Source organism: Pelophylax lessonae, assembly GCF_965119305.1.
Source record: "Pelophylax lessonae genome assembly, chromosome: 4".
NCBI lineage: Eukaryota > Metazoa > Chordata > Amphibia > Anura > Ranidae > Pelophylax > Pelophylax lessonae.
The window spans coordinates 356,512,656-356,538,474 of NC_138771.1; the positions used below are offsets into that span (position 1 = coordinate 356,512,656).

At 42.3% G+C, this 25,819-nt stretch overlaps 1 protein-coding gene across 1 annotated transcript in view; it reads right to left on the reverse strand.

Annotated features, from left to right (window-relative positions):
- LOC309554343 (uncharacterized protein) overlaps nucleotides 1-25,210 on the reverse strand; it is a 64,391-nt gene extending 39,181 nt beyond the window's left edge. The window contains exons 1-2 of the mRNA XM_082256001.1: nucleotides 25,058-25,210; nucleotides 14,464-14,508 (exon numbers count right to left, since the gene is read on the reverse strand). Of these exons, the coding sequence (XP_082112127.1) occupies nucleotides 14,464-14,508; nucleotides 25,058-25,183 (171 nt within the window). The 5' untranslated portion in view covers nucleotides 25,184-25,210. The remainder of the gene's footprint in view (nucleotides 1-14,463; nucleotides 14,509-25,057) is intronic.
- Nucleotides 25,211-25,819: the final 609 nt, after the last annotated feature.

The following is a 25,819-nucleotide window of genomic DNA, read 5'->3' on the forward strand; positions in this document are numbered from 1 at the left end:
AGATAGGAACAATCTGCTTCAATCAGACAGCGATCTACATTGATTGTATTGTGTGGGGGTGCAGTAGAACGATCTTTATGCCCTGACCTGAGCCAAGTGAGGAGGAGAAGGGAGAAACAAAACATTTTTATCAGTCTGTTAGGCGTGCAGTGGTGCACATTTCATGCAACCTCAGTGCATATGTGTGTGCTTAATATGCATTTAAAAAAGAAAAAACATTTTTTCCTTCATATTTAACTTTAAAGACTGTATGTCCGACAGACATTGCTTTTCTAAGCTGCTCTTCAAAAAGCACCAATTTGAGGGGAAAATAATTTTGTTACAGTATTTAGGGTAAAAAAATTATTTTTCAGTTTTCCATTCAAATGGGTTTCTTTTTAATTCAATAGCGGAATAGAACAACAGTATCCAACCTGTTAGGCGTGCGGTGCTGCACATTTCATCAGAGATGTATAGTAACTAAGTAGAACTATTTCACTACTGTACTTAAGTACCGAAAGGCGGTATCTGTACTTTCCTAGAGTAGAATTTTTTTCTCCTACTTCCACTTTTACGTCACTACATTTTTTCAATGATTTTAATACTTCTACTCCGATATTTTTTTTTGTTTTGTGCTGCATAGTTACTCATTACAATTATAAAAATTACCACTGTCAGAACAGTAGATGGCAGGTTTCATGAAGCTCAAAACATGTGTATTATCAGCGCATACGAAAATAAATGCTACTGTATGTATAAATAAAAGCTGCATTTGAAATAATAAAAAACAATATGATGTTCAAACTTTTGACCTCTTTCTTTAATAACTACATAACACAGTACTTGTACTTTTACTTTCAGTACTTATGTAGCAATTGTTTTTCAAAACTACTGGTACTTTTACTTTCAGTACTTGAGTAGCAATTTTTTTTAAAAAACTCCTTGCAATACTTAAGTACAAAAAATGTTGAATACTTTAGTACTTCTACTCAAGTCACTTTTTGATCGAGCACTTCCTCTTCTACTCAAGTCACTTTTTGATTGAGCACTTGTACTTTTACTCAAGTATGGGTTTTGAGTACTTTATACAACTCTGCATTTCATGCAACCTCAGTGCATATGTGTGTGTATAATCTGCATTTAAAAAAGAAAAAAAAATGTTTCCTTCATATATAACTTTAAAGACTATATGTCAGACAGACATTACTTTTCCAACCTGCTCTTCAAAAAGCACCAATGTGAGGGGAAAATAATTATTTTACAGTATTTAGGGTAAAAAAATAATTTTTTAGTTTTTCATTCAAATGGTTATTTTTTATTTTTTTATTCAATAGGGGAATAGAACAACAGTATTCAACCTGGCTGTTAGGCGTGCGGTGCTGCACATTTCATGCAACCTCAGTGCATATGTGTGTGCTTAATCTGCATTTAAAAAAGAAAAAACATTTTTTTCTTCATTTGTAACTTTAAAGACTGTATGTCAGACAGACATTGCTTTTCTAACCTGCTCTTCAAAAAGCACCAATAATTATTCAAAAAGCAAAATAATTATTTTACAGTATTTAGGGTAAAACATTTTTTTTTTCAGTTTTTCATTCATACATTACAGTGAGATACACCCATTGCATACTGTTGTATTGCGCCTTGCAATAAAAAAAACAATTTAGGGACAAAAAAAGTTGATTGCAGCCCTGTCTGCATATGTTACAGTGAGATACACCCATTGCATACTGTTGAATTGCGCCTTGCTATAAAAAAAAACTATTTAGGGGACAAAAGAGTTTATTGCTGCCCTGTCCGCGTATGTTACAGTGAGATACACCCATTGCATACTGTTGTATTGCGCCTTGCAATAAAAAAACTACAAACCCGATTCCAAAAAAGTTGGGACACTGTACAAATTGTAAAAAAGGAATGGACTAATTTACAAATCTCATAAACTTATATTTTATTCACAATATAATATAGATAACATATCAAATGTTGAAAGTGAGACATTTTGAAATGTCATGCCAAATGTTAACTCATTTTGGATTTCATGAGACCTACACATTCCAAAAAAGTTGGGACAGATAGCAATAAGAGGCTGGAAAAGTTAAATGTACATATAAGGAACAGCTGGATGATCAATTTGCGACTTATTAGGTCAATTGGCAACATGATTGGGTTTAAAAAGAGCCTCTCACAGTGGCAGTGTCTCTCAGAAGTCAAGATGGGCAGAAGATCACCAATCCCCCCAATGCTGTGGCAATAAATAGTGGAGCAATATCAAAAAGGAGTTTCTCAGAGAAAAATTGCAAAGAGTTTGAAGTTATCATCATCTACAGTGCATAATATCATCCAAAGAGTCAGAGAATCTGGAACAATCTCTGTGTGTAAGGGTCAAGGACGGAAAACCATACTGGATGCCTGTGATCTTTGGGCCCTTAGACGGCACTGCATCACATACACGAATGCTACTGTAATGGAAATCACAACAAGGGCTCAGGAATAGTCCCAGAAAACATTATCGGTGAACACAATCCACCGTGCTATTCGCCGTTGCCGGCTAAAACTCTATAGGCCAAAAAAGAAGCCATATCTAAACATGATCCAGAAGCGAGGTGTTTTCTCTGGGCTCATTAAAAATGTACTGTGGCAAAGTGGAAAACTGTTCTGTGGTCAGACAATCAAAATTTGAAGCTCTTTTTGGAAAACTGGGATGACATGTCATCCGGACTAAAGAGGACAAGTACAACCCAAGTTGTTATCGGCGCTCAGTTCAGAAGCCTGCATCTCTGATGGTATTGGGTTGCATGAGAGCGTGTGGCATGGGCAGCTTACACATCTGGAAAGGCACCATCAATGCTGAAAGGTATATCCAAGTTCTAGGACAACATATGCTCCCATCCAGACGTCGTCTCTTTCATTTTCCAACATGACAATGCCAGACCACATACTGCATCAATTACAACATCATGGCTGCGTAGAAGAAGGATCCGGGTATTGAAATGGCCAGCCTGCAGTCCAGATCTTTCACCCATAGAAAACATTTGGCGCATCCTAAAGAGGAAGATGCGACAAAGAAGACCTAAGACAGTTGAGCAACTGGAAGCCTGTATTAGACAAGAATGGGACAACATTCCTATTCCTAAACTTAAGCAACTTGTCTCCTCAGTCCCCAGACATTTGCAGACTATTATAAAAAGAAGAGGGGATGCCACACAGTGGTAAACATGGCCTTGTCCCAACTTTTTTGAGATGTGTTGATGCCAAGAAATTTAAAATCAACTTATACATTCTGTTTTTATTCACAATTTGTAGAATGTCCCAACTTTTTTGGAATTGGGTTTGTATTTAGGGGACAAAAAAGTTGATTGCGGCCCTGTCCGCATATGTTACAGTGAGATACACCCATTGCATACTGTTGAATTGCGCCTTGCAATAAAAAAAAAACATTTAGGGGACAAAAAAAGTTGATTGCGGCCCTGTCTGCATATGTTACAGTGAGATACACCCATTGCATACTGTTGTATTGCGCCTTGCAATAAAAAAACATTTAGGGGACAAAAAAAAGTTGATTGCGGCCCTGTCTGCATATGTTACAGTGAGATACACCCATTGCATACTGTTGAATTGCGCCTTGCAATAAAAAAAACTTTTCAGGGGACAAAAAAAGTTGATTGCGGCCCTGTCCGCATATGTTACAGTGAGATACACCCATTGCATACTGTTGAATTGCTCCTTGCAATAAAAAAAAACTATTTAGGGGACAGAAATATATTAAATTGCGGCTTAGTCTGTATCTGTACGTGTGAGATACTCTCGTTGGATACTGTTGTTCTAGTCCGCTATTCAATAAACACCCATTTAGTGAAAAAATATTAAATTGCGGCCTAGTCTGTATCTGTACGTGTGAGATACACCCATTGTATACTGTTGTTCTAGTCCGCTATTCAATAAACACCCATTTAGGGAAAAAATATTACATTGCGGCTTAGTCTGCATATTTTACTGTGAGATACACTCATTGGATACTATTGTTCTATTCCACTATTCAATAAACACCTATTTAAGGGAAAAATATTACATTGCGGCCTAGTCTGCATATATCACAGCGCAACAAAGCACACAGGTCTCGCATGGAGGCCCAGTTACTGGTGGTGAAGTGGTGCTGTTCCGCAGAGCGACTCATGCGTGCGTGCTGCAGCTGAAACTCCACTATGGCCTGCTGCTGCTCACACAGTCTGGCCAGCATGTGCAAGGTGGAGTTCCACCTTGTGGGCACGTCACATATGAGGCAGTGAGCGGGAAGGCCGAAGTTACGCTGCAGCGCTGACAGGCGAGCAGCAGCAGGTTGAGAATGCCGAAAGTGCACACAGACGGCCCGCACTTTCTGCAGCAGCTCTGACATATCGGGGTAATTTCTAAGGAACCTCTTCACCACCAAATACAGCACATGCGCCAGGCAAGGGATGTGTGTCAAACCGGCTAGGCCCAGAGCTGCTACAAGATTTTGCCCATTATTGCACACCACCAGGCCGGGCTTGAGGCTCACTGGCACCAACCACTCATCGGTCTGCTGTTCAATGCCCCTCCACAACTCCTGCGTGGTGTGTGGTTTTCCCCCCAAAACAGGCAAGCTTTAAAACTGCCTGCTGTTGTTTACCCCTGGCTGTGCTGAAGTTGGTGGTGAAGGTGTTACGCTGACCGGATGAGGAGGCAGTAGAGGATGAGGAATCGGAGTAGGAGGAGTTTGGAACAGGAGACAAACTGAAGCGCACTGCAATCCTCGGTGGTGAAAGGACATGCGCCAAACTGCCATCCGCCTCAGGCCCAGCCGCCACTGCATTTACCTAGTGTGCTGGTAGGGAGATATAACGTCCCTGACCGTGCTTACTGGTCCACGTATCCGTAGTTAGGTGGCCCTTACCACAGATGGAGTTGCGCAGTGCAGACCTGATTTTGTCACCCACTTGGTTGTGCAGGGAAGGGATGGCTTGCCTGGAAAAGTAGTGGCAGCTGGGCACGATGTACTGTGGGACAGCCACCGCCATAAGGCTTTTAAAACTCTGCATCTCCAGCAGACGGAATGACAGCATTTCAAAGGCCAGGAATTTTGAAATGCTGGCATTCAGGGCCAGGGATCACGGGTGGGTAGGGGGGTACTTCCTATTCCGCTCCAGTGCTTGGGAGATAGAAAGCTGAACGCTTCCATGGGACATTGTGGAGATGGTTGTTGGTGACCCAGGTGGTGGTGTTACTGGCAGATCCTCTGTTTGCGGGTGGCAGGTGCCACTGTCACTACAGAGGTGGATGAAGAGGCCGAGACTGCAGCAGAAGAGGAAGCAGGAGGAGCCAGAGACCTTTCTTAGTTTTTGAGGTGTCTACTCCCCTGCAGCTCGTGCTTTGCACTTAGATGCCTGGTCATGCAGGTTGTGCTCAGGTTGAGAAGGTTTATGCCTCGCTTCAGACTCTGATTGCACAGTTTGCAAACCACTCATGTCCTGTCATCAGCACATTGTCTGAAGAACTGCCACGCTAGTGAACTCCTTTGAGCTAGCTTTGGTGTGCTCGGTCCCTTGCTGCGTCGGGCAGTAGCAGGCGTAGTGTCTAGGGCACGGTCGCTCTGCTTTTGCACCCTGCTCCCTCTTCTGCTGTGCTGGTGGCTCTGTGCGACCACCGCCTCTTCCTACTACTACTCAGGTCACCTGCATGACGTTCATTCCATGTGGGGTCGAGGACCTCATCGTCCTCCACATCATCTTCCACGCAGTCTTCACCCCTGCAACCCTTGTCGGTCTCCACAATTCGGAATTGCGCAGCAGTTGGCACCTGTGTTTCGTCATCATCTGAGACATGCTGCGATGGTCCTCCCATGTACTCATCTTGAGACATAAGTGGCTGGGCATCGGTGCACTCAATCTCTTCCACTTCTGGGGCAGGGCTAGGTGGATGGCCCTGGGAAACCATGCTAACAGAGTCATCAAAAAGAAGAAGAGACTGCTGCATGACTTGGGGCTCAGACTGCTTGGCTGATTTGCAAGGGGGTGAGGTGAAAGATTGATGGCCATCGGCTGCAGGTGGCAACTCTGAACTTTCAGCAGAAGACTGGGTGGGAGACAATGTGAAGGAACTGGAGGCACTGTCAGCAACCCAATCTACTATCGCCTGTACTTGTTCTGGCCTCAACATTTGTAGAGGCGCATTAGGCCCTGCCAAATACTGCTGTAAGGTTCTGTCGCCTACTCGCAGCTGAGAAAGGTGTTTCACTTGTGCGTGTAGCTGGCACAGATCGACCGCGTCCTTTCCTTGCAACAGGAGCTCCCCCAGCAGCACCACCACCCAGCACTAACATGACGGAGCAGTATGTGTGCACACGCCTAGACGTACTGAATGATGGGTCTGCCCCCTTCAACTTCTGGCTCTCCAAATTGGGCACATGGCCTGAGCTTGCCCTTTACGCCTAGGAGGTGCTGGCCTGCCCTGCAGCCAGTGTATTATCTGAACGTGTATTTAGCACGGCTGGGGGCGTTATCACAGACAAGCGTAGCCGCCTGTCCAGAGCCAATGTGGACAAGCTCACTTTCATTAAAATGAACCAGGCATGGATCCCACAAGACTTGTCCGTACCTTGTGCAGAAAAGACATGTATACCGGCCTTACCCAGCCATTGTATTTGATCTTTCTAACTCTTTTGGGGTGTACCCTAATTTAAAAAGAAATAAAATTAAAAACCAAAACCAGTGTTGGCTACCTCGTCCTCCTCCACCGCCGCTTCCACCTACACCGCCACCTCAACCTCCTACTCCATATGGGCCTTGTCCTCCTCCTCCTCCTCCTCCATCGCCGCTGCCGCCGCTTCCACCTACACCGCCATATCCTCCGCCACCTCAACCTCCTACTCCATATGGGCCTCGTCCTCCTAGATCAAGATGAATATTTATTATTTTTCTGTTTTTTATGTTCTTTTAAATTATTTCCCTATCCACATTTGTTTGCAGAGTACTTGCCATGCTCTTAAGATGATTTTGATGCCATTTGCAGCCCTCTAGCCCTTTCCATGTTTGTTTTAGAGGCATTTTAGTGCTCAAAAGTTCGGGTCTCCATTGACTTCAATGGAGTTCGGGATCGGGACAAAGTTTGGGTTAAGTCCGGGTCACGAACCCGGACTTTTTTTTCAAGTTTGGTCGAACCCGCCGAACCCGAACATCCAGGTGTTCGCTCAACTCTAATAATGACACAAAAATAAAAAAATAGAAAGTGTCCATAAAATATCAGGTGGGGTGATATCAAATCTTGTGCTGTGCTTCTTCCCTTGGTGAGGTTCAGTTATACGTAGAATATATGCTCCTCCACCCAGTAAGTAGTGGCCACTTACCTGAAGCACTCAGGCCTCTGAGGACCTACAGTGCATGTAGAACTTCTTTGTCTTTAAAGCGGCCACCTCCTCCTAGGTTGAGACTCAGGAGTACATCTATCCAATAATGTCTCCTATGTATTTGGCTCAAGGGGACATCTATCCATAGGTTCTCAAAAAATGCAGGGAGAATATCTCATGGTGCAGTGTGTTTTAATTAGATAAAATAGTAGAGATAAAAGGTGAAAACTCACATTTAAAAGTGCCTCGAATGGAACTTCCTGAGAGCATATAAATAGTACAGATAAAGCAGGAACCACTGTGCTAAGTTCTGCTTGCGTTCCACGCTCCAAACAGCCGCAAAACGGAAGTGACGTACTGGACCCTCAATGCATTTTGCCTGAATATGGCGTCATCATGACTTACTGATGACGCCATGTCCGGGTAAAAAATCTGGGCTTGGGGCAAAGTGATTAACATCAATCAACAGCTGACACTATACCCGGATACCAGGCATTTGACAGGAAAAATAAACTAGAGCAGTGCTTGTGATTAAAAAAATTGCATGTGAAAAAATTATTTTTATACGAACAATGCTGATTGTCAACAATAACCAGTGAGGCTAAAAATAAACACCAAAATTAGGATGAAAAAGTAAATACACTTGTAACTTTAAACATAAAAGAAATAAATGGTCATAAAGTGTCCAGAAGAGTAATCTGTATATGTAATGAGAATAACAATCCCACATACAGTGGAAGTTGTAACTCTAAAGATAGCCAAGGTGACACCTTTCACTTTCATACATGGCTTACCAGAATGCTTGTGACCTCCTTATAAGAGTGAATAAATTGCAAAAGAAGTTGATGCGGCGCTACCTATAAGTGATCAAGTGTCGGGGTGAAATTGTATGTAAACTTCATATAATAGACTCCACAAAAAAGAAGTGACACCAATGAAATATAATAAATTAAATAAGTGCAGCACACGTATCAATCCAATCGGATTGGTCGGATCTTACTGTGTGTCATAAACTTGTGCGAAAGGTGCTAATGTGCAATTAAATAAATAAATAAATAAACAAATTCAAAAATAGGAAGTTTACATACAATTTCACCCCGACACTTGATCACTTATAGGTAGCGCCGCATCAACTTCTTTTGCACTTTATTGATTTTTAACCCCTCGGGGTTTGGTTGTTGGCTGCTTACACCTATTATTTATTCACCATCACCGCACACTCGATAGCGCTGGTCACCTCTATCTTTCCTTATAAGAGTGGTCAATAAACCCTCAAAAACACACTGGATCCAACATCAAGGAGAGGGATAATTTTCATGGGAATGCTCGAAATATGTTAACTGGTCAAACTGCAACCACCTCTATGCTTATCACTGACTTCAGGCTTTATGTACACTAGGAGCTCCTAAACTTGAGTTTAGGAGCTTGTGGCATAAACTCAACTTCATAAAAGCCTATGTGTCCGTGTACACATCGGTTTTAAGCAGCATTTAGGAAAGAAAAAAATCTGGCGCCCCGAGACTATATAGGCCAGTCAGCAATAAAAATGTCAATAAGACCAATGACAAGGGTTAGGGGTAGTCCAAGATAGTCTCTGGTCCATGTAGGGTGAGATAAAACAAAGAGGAGGCACAGGACCACCTGTGGTTGCTATCCTCAGAGTTGTGACTGGCTCTGTATGGTTCACTTGGGAAAAAAAACAAAGGGAAGGAAGTGCCAGCTAAGTGCAGTATCCCAGTTAAAAGTTTAATGATATTGGATAAAAAACACTCACAAGAATCCACCAAAAATCCATCACAGGACTCCAGGTATGGGTTATTGAGGCTATCCCTGCCACATACCCTGCAGCTGAACGTTTCAAACGTTTACACCAACAAGAGACTTACTGGATTTACTCTCTCAATACCCTCACCCTAGGAGCGTTAAACAAGGAAATTGAGGTCAATACACTGCTGTATTTATGCGCTTGTTGGCTTTCTGCATAACGTACATACATCTGCTACTAGGAAAACCCTCCCCCCTCCTTTTTTTTTCCATTCCTTCCCCTTTATATGTAATTTTGTTATCTAAAGATGCATTTAACTTATGTTCTATTATTTTTATACTCAATTATTAACTAACAATATATACATATATTTTTTTGATGGACCCTTAATGTCCCTCTCCTCATATCATGAAATTCTGATCGTTTAAGATACATATGTGGAGTCTCTCTCATATACTTTCACCAAATAGTAAGTATTTACTGGTTTCTCTGATAGTTTTACCTGCTGTTTCATGATATATGTTCTCCCCCGTTGTCACTATTTTCCCCCTTCTCATGTATTTATGCATGCTTCAGAGGCATTGCATAGGCATGTACACCCTGATAACATTTCATAAGTTCCTAAATTGTTTTCTTGTATATGCTTTTATTTATACTTATATATGTGGTTTCAGATATCATTTATTTTCATATACATATTCCTTTTTATTGCCACCATAGACTTTGCCGTGGGTATATTTTTACATTTGTATACTATTGTATTTGGATATTTAATATTTTTTTATTATTTTTTTATTGTTATGGAATTTGTAGTTGATTTTTTTCCCCATCTGTGTTGTTCTATACCTGCTAGAGCCACTGGTCCTTGCAGTCTGGTCGCGGCTCTAGCTTGTTTTTGCTCTATATATATCATCCTGTAGTATTGCTCCCCCAGGCCCGGAGAAGGAGCTAGATGTTTCGAGCACGTAGCCTAGTTTCTTGCTTTGTTGTCTGATTCCCCATCCTTCCAGTGATGTAATTTCCAGTGTGTATTCCATGCTAGTTAGCGTGGCTTCCAGGGTCTCCATCAGGCTCCCGAGCTGGCCATCAGTCTCTCCCTGCAGCTGGAACCCATCACAGCGGTCCTGCAGGTCGGATCAAGGAGGAATCTACACAAACATACTCTGCAACAAATGAGTCTTTTTATCTCATATCTCATGTTCTCCTGGCAGGCAAGACTCCCCCCCCCCCCCCCCCCCCCGTCCAGCGACTGACTGTGTTAATGGAGGAATCAAGCTACTTTCTTTCAACCAGTGGTTGCAGTCAAGAAAATTGCATCATCTACGGCCTGCCTAAGTGCACAATCTCTCATCCTTTTGCATAAATCCACCTTAATGTTTGCAGAGTCTTAATCCCTTCCCTACTGACACTATGTAAAATGACGCCGGCAGGAACCTTTCCTCCCGTGCGATGCAGCATGGCAATCGAGGATAAGGAGTGTCCTTTAGGACACAACCCATCCCAGTTTAGGGTAAAGAGCCAATGAAAATCACTCTTTACTACGTGACCAGCTGTGTCCAATCAGAGCTGGTCAAATGGTCTTTGTGCACGCTGCTCGTGCTTGTCCACAGGGGCGCACGGCTTGACGATCAGGGATGAAGCATGTCACTCTGACACAGCTTATCCTTATTCAGAGTAAAGAGCCAATAAAATTGGTTCTTTACCATGTGACCGGCTGTGTCCAATCACAGCCGGACACAAATCTTAACAAACTGTGGGAACTACCTGTTACTGAGTTCTTCTCCTCACACCCTGATCCTGTGTGAGAAGGAGATTGTGATAACAGGCAGTTACTGCTTACAGTTCACAGAAAAGCACACAGATTGCCCCAGTAATAAAGAGTACCTGTCACCAGCCGACCTGAGTACCTGTCACCAGCCCACCTGAGTACCTATCACCAGCCCATCTTAGTACCTGTCACCAGTCCAATAGAGTACCCGAGTACCTGTCTCAAGCCCAGAGTACCCAAGTACAGTACTTATCTGCAGCCCATCAGAGTACCTGAGTACCTGTCTCCAGCCCAGAGTACCCGAGTACCTACTCTGATGGGCTGGAGACAGGTACTTAGGTACTTGGGTGCTCTGATGGACTGCAGTACCTGTCTCCAACCCAGAGTACACAAGTACCTATCTGCAGATTATCAGAGTACCCAAGTACCTGTCTCCAGCCCAGAGTACCCGAGTACCTATCTGCAGCCCATCAGGGTACCTGAGTACCTGTCTCCAGCCTAGAGCACCCGAGTACCTATCTGCAGCCCATCAGAGTACCCAAGTACCTATATCCAGCCCATTAGAGTACCTGAGCACCTATCTGCAGCCCCTCAGAATACCTGAGTACCTTTCTCCAGCCCATTAGTACCCACACACCTAACTGCAGCCCATCAGAGTACCTGAGTACCTGTCTCCAGTGTACCTGAGTATCTGTCCGGTGTAAGTTTTGCTAAGTACATGCTATGTGTAAAAAAAAAAAAAAAAAAAAAATGACACGTTCAAAAGACTCATAATGCCTCAAAGAATATACGTTGGGGTGTTTGCTTTCCAAAATGAGGTCCTTTTGTAGTCGTTTTCCTTCCTGGTGCTAAAGGGGCTTCAAAAGTGTGATAGGTCGTCAGGAAATTATAAGTGTAATGTATGCCCCTAGAATGCCTGACGGTGCTCCCTGCATGTTGGACCTCTCTGTTGCAAGGCTGTGTAAAAGTCTCACATATGTGGTATCGCCATACTCAGGAGGAGTAGCAGAATGTATTTTGGGGTGTAATTGCAAGTATGCCTATGCTGTTTGTGAGAAATAACGTGTTATTATGACAATTTTGTGTAAAAAAATATATATATATTTCTAAATTTTCCCAAGAATTGTGGAAAAAAATTACAACTTCAAAAAACTCACCACGCCTCTTGCTAAATACCTTGGAATGTCTACTTTCCAAAAAAGGGTTCAGGGACATTTGGGGGGTATTTGTACTGTCCTGACATTTCAGAGCCTCAAGAAATGAGATCAGTACACTAGGTGTGATCGGGTGTTTTCAAAGATTGGCACCATAGCTTGTAGACTCTATAACTTTCAAACCAACTGAATAATATCCACTAATTTGGGTTATTTTTTACCAAGGATATGTAGTAGTATACATTTTGCCCCCAATTTATGAACAGAAATTACTTTTTTGCAAAATTTTATAAAAGAAACTGAAAAAAAGTGTTTTCTTTTTTCCTTCAAAATTTCGCTCTTTTTTCACTCATATCACAAAAACTAAAAAAAAAAAAAAAACAGCGGTGATTTAATAGAACCAAAAGAAAGCTCTATTTGTGCGGAAAAAAATAACAATTTTGTTTGGGCAGTGTTGCATGACTGCGTAATTGTCATTCAAAGTGTGAGAGCCCTGAAAGCTGAAAATTGGTCTGCGCAAGAAAGGGGTGAAAATGCCCAGTATTGAATTGGTTAAAGGGGCTGCTCACTCTTTGATTGTCTCTGTTCAGCTCAAAAATGATAAGGGCTTAGCAAGTAGATAATAGAGGAGTTGGTCTCTCTTCTGACTCATTGGGGGAGATTTACTAAAACTGGATCACCCAGAATCTGGTGCAACTGTGTATGGTAGCCAATCCGCTCCTAATTTCAGCTTGTTCTATTAGGCTTTGGCAATAAAACCTGGAAGCTGATTGGTGTCTATGCAGAGCTGCACCAGACTTTGCACTCTCCAGTTTTAGTAAATCAACCCCATTGAGTCATGAGTTGCTCTGAATAGCAGATCAAATTACAACCTCTTCACAGATGACTTGGCAAAGGTCGTGGAGAACCAGCTCAAGTGCACTACCTGCTGACTGCAGGTTGTACTACCAACTATTCACATGCAATATTTCAAATGTTAAAAATATGCAATGTTCATAGATGAATGTTTTAGATAGATTCCCTTTGAATTTCTGTCACAGTAACAATGTTTTCACCAGACAGGAAGTGATAAAATATTATCAGCAAAGTCAAAAATAAAAAGCTATAACAGCAGAAAGTCACCAGCAATCCAATGTGTTCATTTTAACTTTTTATTGTAAGTTTCATCACAGCATACAGTATACGCCAATATTCCCTTTGTCAATGTAACATATTGACCATCACTATGTAGTCATGGCAAAGGGACTGTATGAGGCTTGCTGGGGACCTTCTGCTGCTATTGCCTTATTCAACAGCTACATTTGTTGTGTCACTTGGAGCACCACCACTCTCAGCCATATGCATATCCAAAAATAAAAAGCTAACAGAGTTCTAGCCTTACCCTACACTATAAGTTTTTATTTCTGTGCATGTTCTCAATGTGAAGAACCTGTATGAAAGCAAGAAAGGGTACACATTTTTTTACCTTCATTATAGATGAAGCAGGATTGTAGCAGTACAGGCAAGTGATTTGCATGGGAAAACATAAAAGTGTAAGTAGATACTGAATGCAGCAATAGTTATGATAATGGTATAGGACCAGGGCCGGTGCTCCTGCTAGGCGAACTAGGCAGACGCCTAGGGTGCACTGCCACCTAGGGGCACACTGCTGCCTAGCCTAGCCTGAAGAGGGTGTAGACCAGCTCAGATGGATGGATCATTCATGTGTAGTTCGCCGGCCAGACAGCATCCGGGGTGGGAATAGTGCTGACTGTATGTCACTCACTGTGCATTGCTTGATGTGCAGGCCTTACACACGGACACAGGACATGGTCATCTCTGCAGCGCTGTCTGTGCGCGAATTGGATTGGTTGATGATCTTCACCGCCGCCAGATCCTGCCAATCCGGATCGGGAATACGATGAGGCTGCAGCCTGGCTGCCAGCAGTGTGCACGGATAGGTGCCGTGCTAAGCATTTCCAGCCAATGAACGTGCTGAACGTGGGTGCGGCGCATCTCAACGTGACGTCACATCGCGTCATTCCCTCCTCCAGTCCCATCCACAACAGAGCAGAGGAGCTCACAGTCCCTGGTTGTCCCAAACGGCACGGAGCTGAGAAGGTAAGTACAGTATATGGGGGGTTGGGGTGCAAGCAGCTGGTCTTGCCTAGGGCGCAAAATAGTCTAGCATCGGCCATGTATAGGACTAATTTCTAGGAAGCACTGTCCAATGGGTTTACTAGACATAGATTGTAAGTTTAAAAATAATGTTCTCTTCACCTTCACTTTAAATGTCTATATCTGATCGTCTAAATATTGTACAGGTTTATCCATTAGTCACAGTAAAAACTATTTTACATAATCCTCATATGTTTCTGTACATTTCATTTTTAGTTTTCCTTTACCATTACAGGTGTGGTGTGGTGTATTTGTATTTTCATAATTTTCATTGTCTTACCTCGTTTTCACTCAGGGAATGTACCAATTCCCCCTGGCAATTCAGCTACAAATAAAAAAAAAAATGACAACATGAATATTCATATTTTTCATGACACTAAATGGCCAGTCCAGAAGAGGTATGATGACTTCAGTGAAAATGATTACATTTGTACCTTCATCCTATTGAACTGATATAGTAACTTAGGGTATCCGTTTAAAAAAATATATATAAGTAGTGTGGATTATTGATCCTAATGCATTATGGACCATTATGCCTGTATAAACTATATCTATTAGAGAATAAGTAAACTCAACCTTTCATATTCCTGATATGTGCCTGCTGTACCAAATACTTGTATGAAAAAAGTATCCTATTCTCTTTGTATTGATTCATTTTGTGTGAAATACCTGGTGTTCCTGCCAGTCCATCTGCTTTTCTATCAAAAACTGACCACACTAAGGATGAGATCACAGTGTGGTCAGTACTCTAGCTGTGCTGGGAACACAGCATGCTATCCTCTAATGATCAGACTTGTCCTGACATGCCCCCCCCCCGCACAGCCATTTATTGGGTAGATTAGTGTGCTGCTGTTTCTCTTCTCTTAGGTCTCTGAGATCCTTATGGAGCTGAAAACATAGGCTATGTGGTCACTTATGGGAAAAAAGGTATATACATTTTTTTTTAATATCTTTACACATATGTTTTGCCTTTCATTTCTTTTTTAAACTGCATAGTTTGTGTTACATGTTAAGGGTTTACATATACTTTAAAGCAATACTAAAGTCTTGTTTTTTTTTTGTGTTTAAAAATAACAAACATGTTATACTTACCTGCTCTGTTCAGTAGTTTTGCACAAAGCAGCCCAGATCCTCCTCTTCTCAGGTCCCTTACCGGTACTCCTGGCCCCTCCCTCCTGCCGAGTGCCCCCACAGCAAGCAGCTTGCTATGGGGGCACCTGAGCCGAGCCGCTTCTCTGTGTGTCCTTTCAGACATGGAGCTCTGCCCCCTCTCTCTCCTCATTGGCTCACTGAATTTAATTGACAACAGCGGGAGCCAATGGCACTCACTGTGTGTTTCAGTCAATCGGGAGGACAAGTCCCGGACAGCCAAGTCTCTCGTGCAACATCGCTGGATCAAGATGGGCTCAGGTGAGTATTAGGTGGGGGGGCCGCTGAATTAATGCATTAAGTTAGAAAACCTTCTGCCTTTAGAACCACTTTAAGATCAAGATCTTATTGTCAAACGCACATAGACAATCTATATTCAGTTTAACCACATCCCGACCGGTCTGCAGCAAAATGACGGCCAGGCGGTGGCTCTCCCTGGACGTCATATGACAACTTTCAAAACGAGCCGCTCGTGCGGGGGCGCACAGTGCAGCGATCAGTAGAGCGGTGTCTCACTCCGACACATTGCATCTCTGATCATTGTAAAGAGCCCATGATGTAGGTTTTTTACCATGTGATCAGCTGTGTCCAATCACAGCTGATCACAGCTTAACTAGGAAGTTCTGGTTTTTGGCATTCCTCTATTCACGTTGAGTAAAGGAGAGCCGATAAGCGGCTCTTCTGACAGGGGGGATCTGCACTAATAATCCTTGCAGTCATTACGAGTGAAGCCCACTAGCACCCACCAGTCATCAGGCCAATCAGTGCCCCTCAGTGATGCCTTTCAGTGCCACCTATCAGTACCCATCAGTGCTGCATATTAGAGCCTCCTCATCAGTGCAGCCTCATTAGTACACATCAGTGAAGGTGAAAAAATTACTTATTTACAAAATTTATAGCAGAAACAAAGGAAAACTTTTTTTCCCCAAATTTTGATCTTTTTTTTTTTTTGTTTAGCAAAAAATAAAAAAATCAGTGGGTAATAAATACCAAACAAAAGAAAGCTCTATTTGTGTGTAAAAAATATATAAAAATCATATTGGTACAGTGTTGTATGACCACACAATTGTCATTCAAAAATTGGCCTGGGCAGGAAGGGGGTGAAAGTGTGCAGTATTGAAGTGGTTAAGATAACCTGAGTGGTTTTACTTAGTCACACATGCAACAGTACGCTCTGTCACTGGGAAAAATGGAGCGAATTGCTCTAGGTATGAAGTGCAGACATCTAGAGGTGCCTGAACATACCTGCTTCAACTTCCTAATGTAAGCAAATGGTCTCCTTCCACCCAGTGAGTCTCTTCAGTATAATTAATAAAAACAGAGCTCATAACCATATACAGCCTGACTGCATTATAACAATAATTTTGGGAGCTTTTACCACTTAAGAGCCAGGAGGTTTTACCCCCTTAATGACCAGGCCATTGTATGCGATACGGCACTGCGTTAATTTAAGTGACAACTGTGAGGTCGTGCGACGCTATACCCAAATAAAATTGATGTCCTTTTTTTATTCTCACAAATAGAGCTTTATTTTGCTGGTATTTGATCGCCTCTGCGTTTTTTTTTTGCGCTATAAACAAAAAAAGAGCGACAATTCTGAAAAAAAAAAAAACATTATTTTTTACTTTCTGCCTAAAAACAGATCCAATAAAAAAAATTTAAAAATCACTTTTTTTCATCAATTTAGGCCAATAAGTATTCTGCCACATATTTTTGTTAAAAAAATATCCCAATAAGTGTATATTGATTGGTTTGCGCAAAAGTTATTGCGTCTACAAACTAGGGGATTAATTATGTAATTTTTGATTTTTTAAATTATTTTTTTACTAGAAATGGTGGCGATCAGCGATTTTTAGCGGGGCTGCGACATTGCAGCGGACAGATCGGACATCCAACTGACGCTTTTGACACTTTTGAGGAGACCATTACTACATTAGAAATCTGCACTGTTACTGTACTAATGACACTGGCAGGGAAGGGGATAGCACTAGGGGCGAACAAAGGGTTGCTCCTAGGGTTACTGTGTAGGGGATGGACACAGAATTAATAAATAATAGGAACACAGGATCCCTGTGTTCATCTGTGACAAAGCGGAGGTCTGCCTTGTTAACATCGGCAGACCACTGTTCTGTCTCTATGGGGAGCGATCGCGGGTGGCTGGCGGACATCGCGTCCGCCGGACCTGCTAATTGGCTCCCCCTCTAGACAATTGGCGTGCCTGCCCCCACTGTCTATTACACGAAATGACATACAGGTACATCGTTTCGCGTGTTAGAGCCGACCTACTGCAGGAAAAATTACAGCGACTGGTCGGCAAGTGGTTAATTACACTTTAATGAGCTGCAATGCACAAAAAACGTTTCCTGTACTAAATTTAATCAACATAGTACACTACAGCACAATGCATTCACATTTGTGCATTGTGGTGTGCTAAATTGAAAATCTTCATTTATTTTGGTGCACAACTAAAAGCACATTACATCAACAGAGCTTTCCCATCAATTTATAGAGAGCCAAAGGCCAGAAATGCAAACACACATTTTTCCCAAAAAATGACATCTCAGCATATTTGCGGGCATATCAAAAATCCAGGGCTGAATTGCCCGGAGTAATAATAGTTTCAGTTTTGTCAGGGGTGCTTTAAATTTTTACTAAACACACGACTCTGAATTCACTATATCTGGTCTCTAGGGATGAGCTTCAAGTTCGAGTCGAAGCTAAGTTCGACTCGAACATCGGTCATTTGCTCATTGGTCGAATGACGGACAAATGTGCCCGCGGCGCATGCAGTGTGTTATGTGATTGGCCAAATCATGCACCCTGACCTCCATGCTTTGGCCAATCAAATGATCTCTGCCATGATTGGACAAAGGCAGGCACAGAGCTCCACAGGTGCAGGGTGCTGCAAACTCCCCACGGACTTCCAAAAATTCATTAGTGTGGGCTTTTTTCAGCACATGGGCAGTAGACCGCAGCGTTGCTGTTTGCAACATCTGTCTGAAGAGGATCAAGCGTGGCCAGAACACCAGCCGCTTGGGTACCACATGCTTGACAAGGCATATAAGGACCTGCCATGCAGTCTGTTGGCAACAGCACCTGAAAGAGCCACAAGATAAAAACAAGCATACTGCACCTTGCTCCTCATCTGGGATCTCTAGCCCTATACCTCATGTCTTCTCAAATACCTGCATTGAGACTGATGATAATATAGAAATGAGTGCCACAGAGACTTGCACCCAATCTGCTAGCAGTACACCACCGCTTGATTTGAGCAGCAGGCAGATTTCACTACCCCAGTTGCTGAACCATAGAAAGAAATACTGTCCCAGCCATCCACATGCTCAGCGTCTTAATGCTAGCTTGACCAAATTGCTAGCATTACAATTGCTGCCTTTTCATCTGGTAGACTCTGCTCCCCTTTGGGAATTTGGGGAATGTTCTGTATCACAGCGGCAGGTACCAAAAAGGCATTTCTTTTCGCATAAGGCCATTCCGGCTCTCTACCTTCATGTGGAAGGTAGTGTTTTGGCCTCGTTAGACAGAGCAGTCAGCAGGAAGGTTCACATTACTGCTGACTCTTGGTCCAGTAGGCATGGATAGGGATGTTACATTTCTTTCACGGTGCACTGGGTAGCTCTGCTGACAGCTGGGGCGGATGCAGGACAGGGTTCAGTGTTGCAGCTTGTTTTGCCACCACACCTCCAAAAAGCTGGTGCTGATTCTGCCACATCTGGCTACTCCACCACCACCTCCTCCTCTTCTTTTTCCTCCATGTCCTCTTCTGCTCAATTGTCCTCTGGAGCAGCAGTGCTCCCTAAGCGTTCAAGGGCCTACGCAAGCAGTCAGGCTAAAAATGCCATGCAGTGCTTCAGTTGGTCTGTCTAGGGGATAGGAGTCACACTGGGGGAGAGATTCTGTCAGCTCTGCAGGGGCAGGCTCAGAGATGGTTGACGCCACAACAGCTTGAGCCAAGAATGGTTGTATGCGACAATGGCACCAACCTTCTTTCTGCCCTCCGTCAGGGACACTTGACACATGTTCCATGCTTGGCCCGTGTCCTGAATCTGGTGGTGCAGTGTTTCTTGACCAGATACCCGGGCTTCCAAGATCTCCTGAGGAAGGTCAGAAAAGTCTGTGGCCATTTCCGGCGTTCATACAACGCCAGTACTCGGCTATCTGACATTCAACGGAAATTCAACCTGCTCACCAACCGCCTCATTTGTGACATGCCCACCAGGTGGAGCTCAACATTGGCAATGCTGCAGAGGCTGCACACGCAGCAGAGCACCATCAATGAGTACCTGCGTGAGTATGGCACAATGACAGGGTCAGGAGAGCTTGGCTTTTTTTAGCCATGCATCGTCCTGTCACCATTTGAGAAGGCCACAAGGATGGTGAGCCGGGACGATGCATGCATCAGTGACACTATCCCTTTAGTCTACCTGCTGTAGCACACGCTTTGTGGAATCATGGACAGGGCTCTTGAGGCAGAACAGCGGGAGGAGGAGGAGGACTTCCTTTCCTCACAAGGCCCCCTTTATGCAGATATCATCCCTGCAGGGACACAAAACACACAGGAGGAAGATGAGGAGGGGGATTGCGGCAGCATGGATGTAAAGGATAGCATACAACAGTCTTCAAGGGATGGTTTTGATTCCCCAGAAATCCCAGGAGTTGTACATGGTTGGGGAGAGGTTGCTCCAGACAATGTCATCCTTAGTAACCCAGAGGACTCAGAAGCTCATGCCTCCTCCAACTTACAATGCATGGGCTCCCTGATTCTGCAAAGCCTGCAAAATGACCTGAAGATTCATGCTATCAAGGAGAGGGATAATTACTGGTTGGCAACCCTTCTTGATCCACCTTACAAGGGTAAAGTTGCAGAGCTCATCCTGCCTTCGCAGAGGGAGCAGAGGATGAAAGATCTTGAGGAGGCCTTGAAAAAAAATTTGTGTAACACCTTTCCAGACACTGGGAGGTTAACATTCTCTGGACATGTTTCTGAGGCATCATTCAGCCAAAGGAGCAGCGGTGGAGAAGGGGGCTAGCTGGCCAATGCCTTTAAACAGTTCTTTAGTTCTCAGCAGCACCCAGGGCTGTTAGGTTTAAGCAACCATCGGCAGTGTCTCAATCATATGGTGCATGATTATCTAGGCGCAAGAGCAGACTTGGAGACCATTCAAGCTGAGTAGCCACTGGGTTACTGGGTCTTGAAGATGGACCACTGGCCAGAACTTGCTCAATAAGCAATGGAGCTACTGGCCTGTCCTGCTTCCAGTGTGCTTTCCGAACGGACGTTCAGTGCTTCTGGAGATTTTGTGAGGGACAAAAGAGTGCATCTGTCCACAGACTCTGTTGACCAGCTGACTTTTAATCAAAATGATTCTTTCCTGGATCAACAACAGCTATCAAGTCCCTGATGCTGATGTAACTGATTGAATTTTCTAGGGGTCTGACATCCCTTGAAGACTGCGTATGCTGCCTATCCTGTTCCTCAACCTTGATTCTGCTAGCTTCCAACAATGTTTTTGGTTTAGGACACTACCAACCCCCAAGGCCTAATTTCTCTGCATTTGTATGACAGGTGCATACAATTTAAATTTCGTATGTAATTTTTAATAGCAAGCCCTGTCCCTGTGCCCTGTGCCCAGCAAGAGTAACTGAGAAGGGTTGGTTATGGTGTTGAGGCACCACCAACAGCAAAGGCCCAATTTTTGACACCTGTATGACAAATACATGCATTTTCAAATTTGTATGGAATTCTTTAACAGCAGGTCCCGTTCCTGCGCCCAGCAAGAGTAACTGAGAGGGGTTGGTTACGGTGTTCAGGCACCACCACCACCAAAGGCCTAATTTTTGGCACCTGTATGACAAATACATGCATTTTCAAATTTGTATGGAATTCTTACCAGCAGGTCCCGTTCCTGCGCCCAGCAAGAGTAACTGAGAGGGGTTGGTTACGGTTTTCAGGCACCACCACCACCAAAGGCCTAATTTTTGACACCTGTATGACAAATACATGCGATTTCAAATTTGTATGGAATTCTTACCAGCAGGTCCCATTCCTGCGCCCAGCAAGAGTAACTGAGAGGGGTTGGTTACGGTGTTCAGGCACCACCAACAGCAAAGGCCCAATTTTTGGCACCTGTATGACAAGTACATGCGATTTCAAATTTGTATGGAATTCTTACCAGCAGGTCCTATTCCTGCTCCCAGCAAGAGTAACTGAGAGGGGTTGGTTACGGTGTTCAGGCACCACCAACAGCAAAGGCCCAATTTTTGGCACCTGTATGACAAGTACATGCGATTTCAAATTTGTATGGAATTCTTACCAGCAGGTCCCATTCCTGCACCCATCAAGAGTAACTGTGAGGGGTTGGTTATGGTGTTCAGGCACCACCACCACCAAAGGCCTAATTTTTGGCACCTGTAGGATATGTACATGCGATTTCAAATCTGTATGGAATTCTTACCAGCAGGTCCCATTCCTGCGCCGAGCAAGAGTAGCTGTGAGAGGTTACGGTGTTCAAGCACCACCAACACCAAAGGCTCAATTTCAGTTTCAGTTCCTGCCGATACTAACCTTCCAGGTCCCCATCACTCCAGCCGGTTTGCATAGCCACCAGCCAACCTTGGCCAGGTCAGATGACAGCACAGCGCCCCCACTAGATCACTGATAAGAATACATGCAACACTTTTTGAAATTGGTATGGAATTTTTAGCAGCAGGGCCCGTTCTTGTGCCCAGCAAGAGTAACTGTGGAGGGGTTGTGGTGTTCAGGCACCCCCAACACCAAAAGCCCAATATTTCTGCACCTGTATGACAAGTACATGCAATCTCAAAATTTGTATAGAATTTTTAGCAGCACAGCCCGTTCCTGTGCCCAGCAAGAGTAACTGCGAGGGGTTACGGTGTTCAGGCTCCACCAACAACCAAGGCCCAATTTTTCTGCACCTGTATGTCAAGTACATGGCATTTGAAATTTTTATGTATATTTGTATATGACATTTTTGTCCTTTAGAAATGTCAGTATTGCTGCAGCAGGCTACGTACATCGTACAGATGCACTACTTTACAGGCACATTCAGGGGATCCCCCAGGCACAATATTTGAACAAATTTTTCATTTTTATGGTTTCACTTTAAGTGTCATTAAAATCAGTAAATCAGTGCCCCTTTAAAAACTATCTCTTTTAAAACTTTTTGCATTGCTACATGTTCCCCAGGTCAGTACCCGGACCCCATAGACTTTTTTAGGGTAATAACAATAGCATTTAAGCCTTCAAAATGAGGCCGTTTGATTTTTGACGTTCGAGTCCCATAGACTTCAATGGAGTTAGTTTGTTCGAACAAACTTTTCCTCTGTTTGCGGTGTTCTGGTGCGAACCGAACCGGGGGGGTGTTCGGCTCATCACTACTGGTCTCCCACAGTACACAGAACATGAACATGCAATTATTTTAGTAAATATAAATTGCTAAATACCTTTTTGCATCAGTGATATATAGCATTCTTATGACTTCTATCAGTGTCTGGTTAAAGCTTGTAGGATAATTTTTCATTCTACTCTTATTGTCCTGTGAGGCTGCAGGACTCATGACTCTCTGTCTGGACAGTGCTGATTGGCCCTGTGCTGATCACATGCACCTCCCAAGAAAAAAAAACTAAACTGAGCATGTGTAGAGTGCCCCCAAGGCTCTGTACTGTCAGGAGATAAATTGGGGACTGTGGAAGAAGGGGAGGATCACAGACAGACTCAAACAGCCCTTTTTACACAAAGTAGAAGATTAACCCCTTAGGTCCCGCAGTGAGTATAACAAATATGCTTTACTACATATACAGACTGATTTTACTGTTTTCGGTTTAGTAACACTTTAGCAACCTTTTAGTATGTAACATGCAACATGTAAATGCTGTCTGTGTAACAAGTAAGCATCATGTACTAGTGCCACAGATTTACATGTCTTAAAATGTATGTTAGGAGTTCATAGTGATGCAGAAAAAAACAATTATTTCCTTCTGTACATGTTTTTTTTATTTTTGCAATCTCTTTGTAGTTAGCCTTACTTGACTGCATATCCATTATTACTAGTAACTATTAAAACCAATTATAGCAAATCAATAGCTGTCTCGTTGAACTGAAGTCCCCCCCCCCCCCACCACCATGCAGGAGGAATATAAGCAAAAGCTGTCTCTGTTTGAATTGGTTTAGAAAAAAAAACTCTGTCCCACAGTTTAACTTTATGTTTTAACTACTGAGAGATTTCATTTTAATCTGCCATGTGAGAACCCCTCTTTAAAATTGTTAACTGCCAGTAGAGATAAAGAATGACTAAAGGATTTGAAAATATTCAGTATGAAAAAAAAATAAATGTTTACTTATATTATTGAATAGGATGGAGTTATGTTCACTGTAATCATTCAATCCCCCGTAAGCGTAAACACTATATATATATATATATATATATATATATATATATATATATATATACTGTAAAAAAAAATATATATATATATATAGATAGATAGATAGATAGATAGATAGATAGATAGATAGATAGATAGATAGATAGATAGATAGATAGATAGATAGATAGATAGATAGATAGATAGATAGATAGATAGATAGATAGATAGATAGATAGATAGATAGATAGATAGATAGATAGATAGATAGATAGATAGATAGATAGATAGATAGATAGATAGATAGATAGATATTTTCTTTTTTCCTTGTACCCTATTAAGTATTCAGAGTTTTCCCATCTTCATTTACTTAGGCTGAACTCCGAATGACAAGCCTGGGTTCACGCAGAAGTGGTGCGGGAAACCACATGTGATTCAGACAGAAATTGCACTGCATTCCTGATCAAATCGTGTGATTCTTTGCAGTGCGATTTGAGCCCATTCGTTTTCCATTTCAGGTATGGGAGTATTTGCACTAGCACGAGTTCTCATGCAAATGCTTAGTATCGGCATTGATACCGGTATCAGTGCAACCCTACTAGAATTGTTGAACTCGGATGTACCCAAGCAACTTTGGAAGAGGGTAGCAGAGACTACATTTTTGTAATATGACAGATGTACTTAAAAGATTTTAACCCAGTTATTAATGATATAATCTTTAACACATTAAAATAATTTCAAAAGTAGTTTTCAGTCATAATAAATATACAGCCTGGTGATCTGTCCATGAAGGTCCCTGTTCAGCTAATTCCTGTTATGGGCTAACATTCTGCCTTTGTCTACTAACTGATCTTTCACACTGTCTAATGTGCTTTCAGTGGAGACCACGAATGTTCGTGCCAACTCATACTGAGCCGTTGTCACCATTAGGAATCCTGTCCTGATTCATTCAACCTCCCCAGCTCATGTATGTAGAAAGGGAGTAGCTGCAAAAAGACTGGAGGAGATTAGCAGAAGTGAGATGCAAAAAGGATGTTATTAGTTAATAATAGGATTAGGAATAGGATATACTGTAATTTTTTTAATAGGATTATTAGAAAGTTTAAAATAGTATATTTTAAAATGAAAAAAAAAAAAAAAGCAATGCAGTAGTGTATGATGCACAGTGTTTTAGCAAACTAAATGTCATCTGGTTAGGGTTTACATTTACTTCAATTCTGAAACATCAATAGGTAAATATGAAAACCCATTTCATTTACTACTGGTCAAGCTGCAAGTGAGAAGCAAAAATGCTATAAAATGTATAACATTCAATATCTTACCTTATCCTTCTTTTGTAACAACGTTTCCAAATCCTCAGTAATTTTTTGAATTTCTAAGCTAGAGGGTTTCATAGAACATTCAGAAATAAGACAAAGTAGACTGAGGATCTTCAGTAGAGTACACATAGCACACAAGAAATAAGTTTGCTTTTTTCCGATGCGGTGTCAAGTTGTCTTGATTGTTTGGCATCTTTGTGTGAGTTTTATATCCACTCTGTAAACCTAAAGGGGAGGTAAAGATTGCAAGATAATTTGAATTTGAGAACTTAATCCTACATAACTGATAATAGATCTATGAAAGAAAAAAAAAACAGGCATGTTATAGCAAATCACCCTGGGCATTTGTTGTGGCCAAGAAAATAAAGCTGTAGGAAGCACTTGTGAGTATGCTGAGTGTACAGAAAATTTATGATAAGAATTTTGCTCTGTTGTATTTTTTTGATAATCTGGTATGGCAGTACGAAATTTAGCACATTTTAATACATCATAGAATATTTTCAGCATTAAGCAAAATGAGCAACTTGTATGTAAATCATGCAAAGTCATGCAATCATGGAATGTAAAATACCTAGATATGATTAACTATTACTTAATAATCATGGACCGCAGCATGATGAATTCATCCATTCTTAAATCAGCTTGTATTTTGTATTTTTCAGGCTAATTTTAAAAAAAATGTATATTTAGCAAAGGTTAACCTTCTGTTCCTGGGACACAGACAGCCATGCAATTTAGGAAAAGTTTTAACTCACTCTATCACTT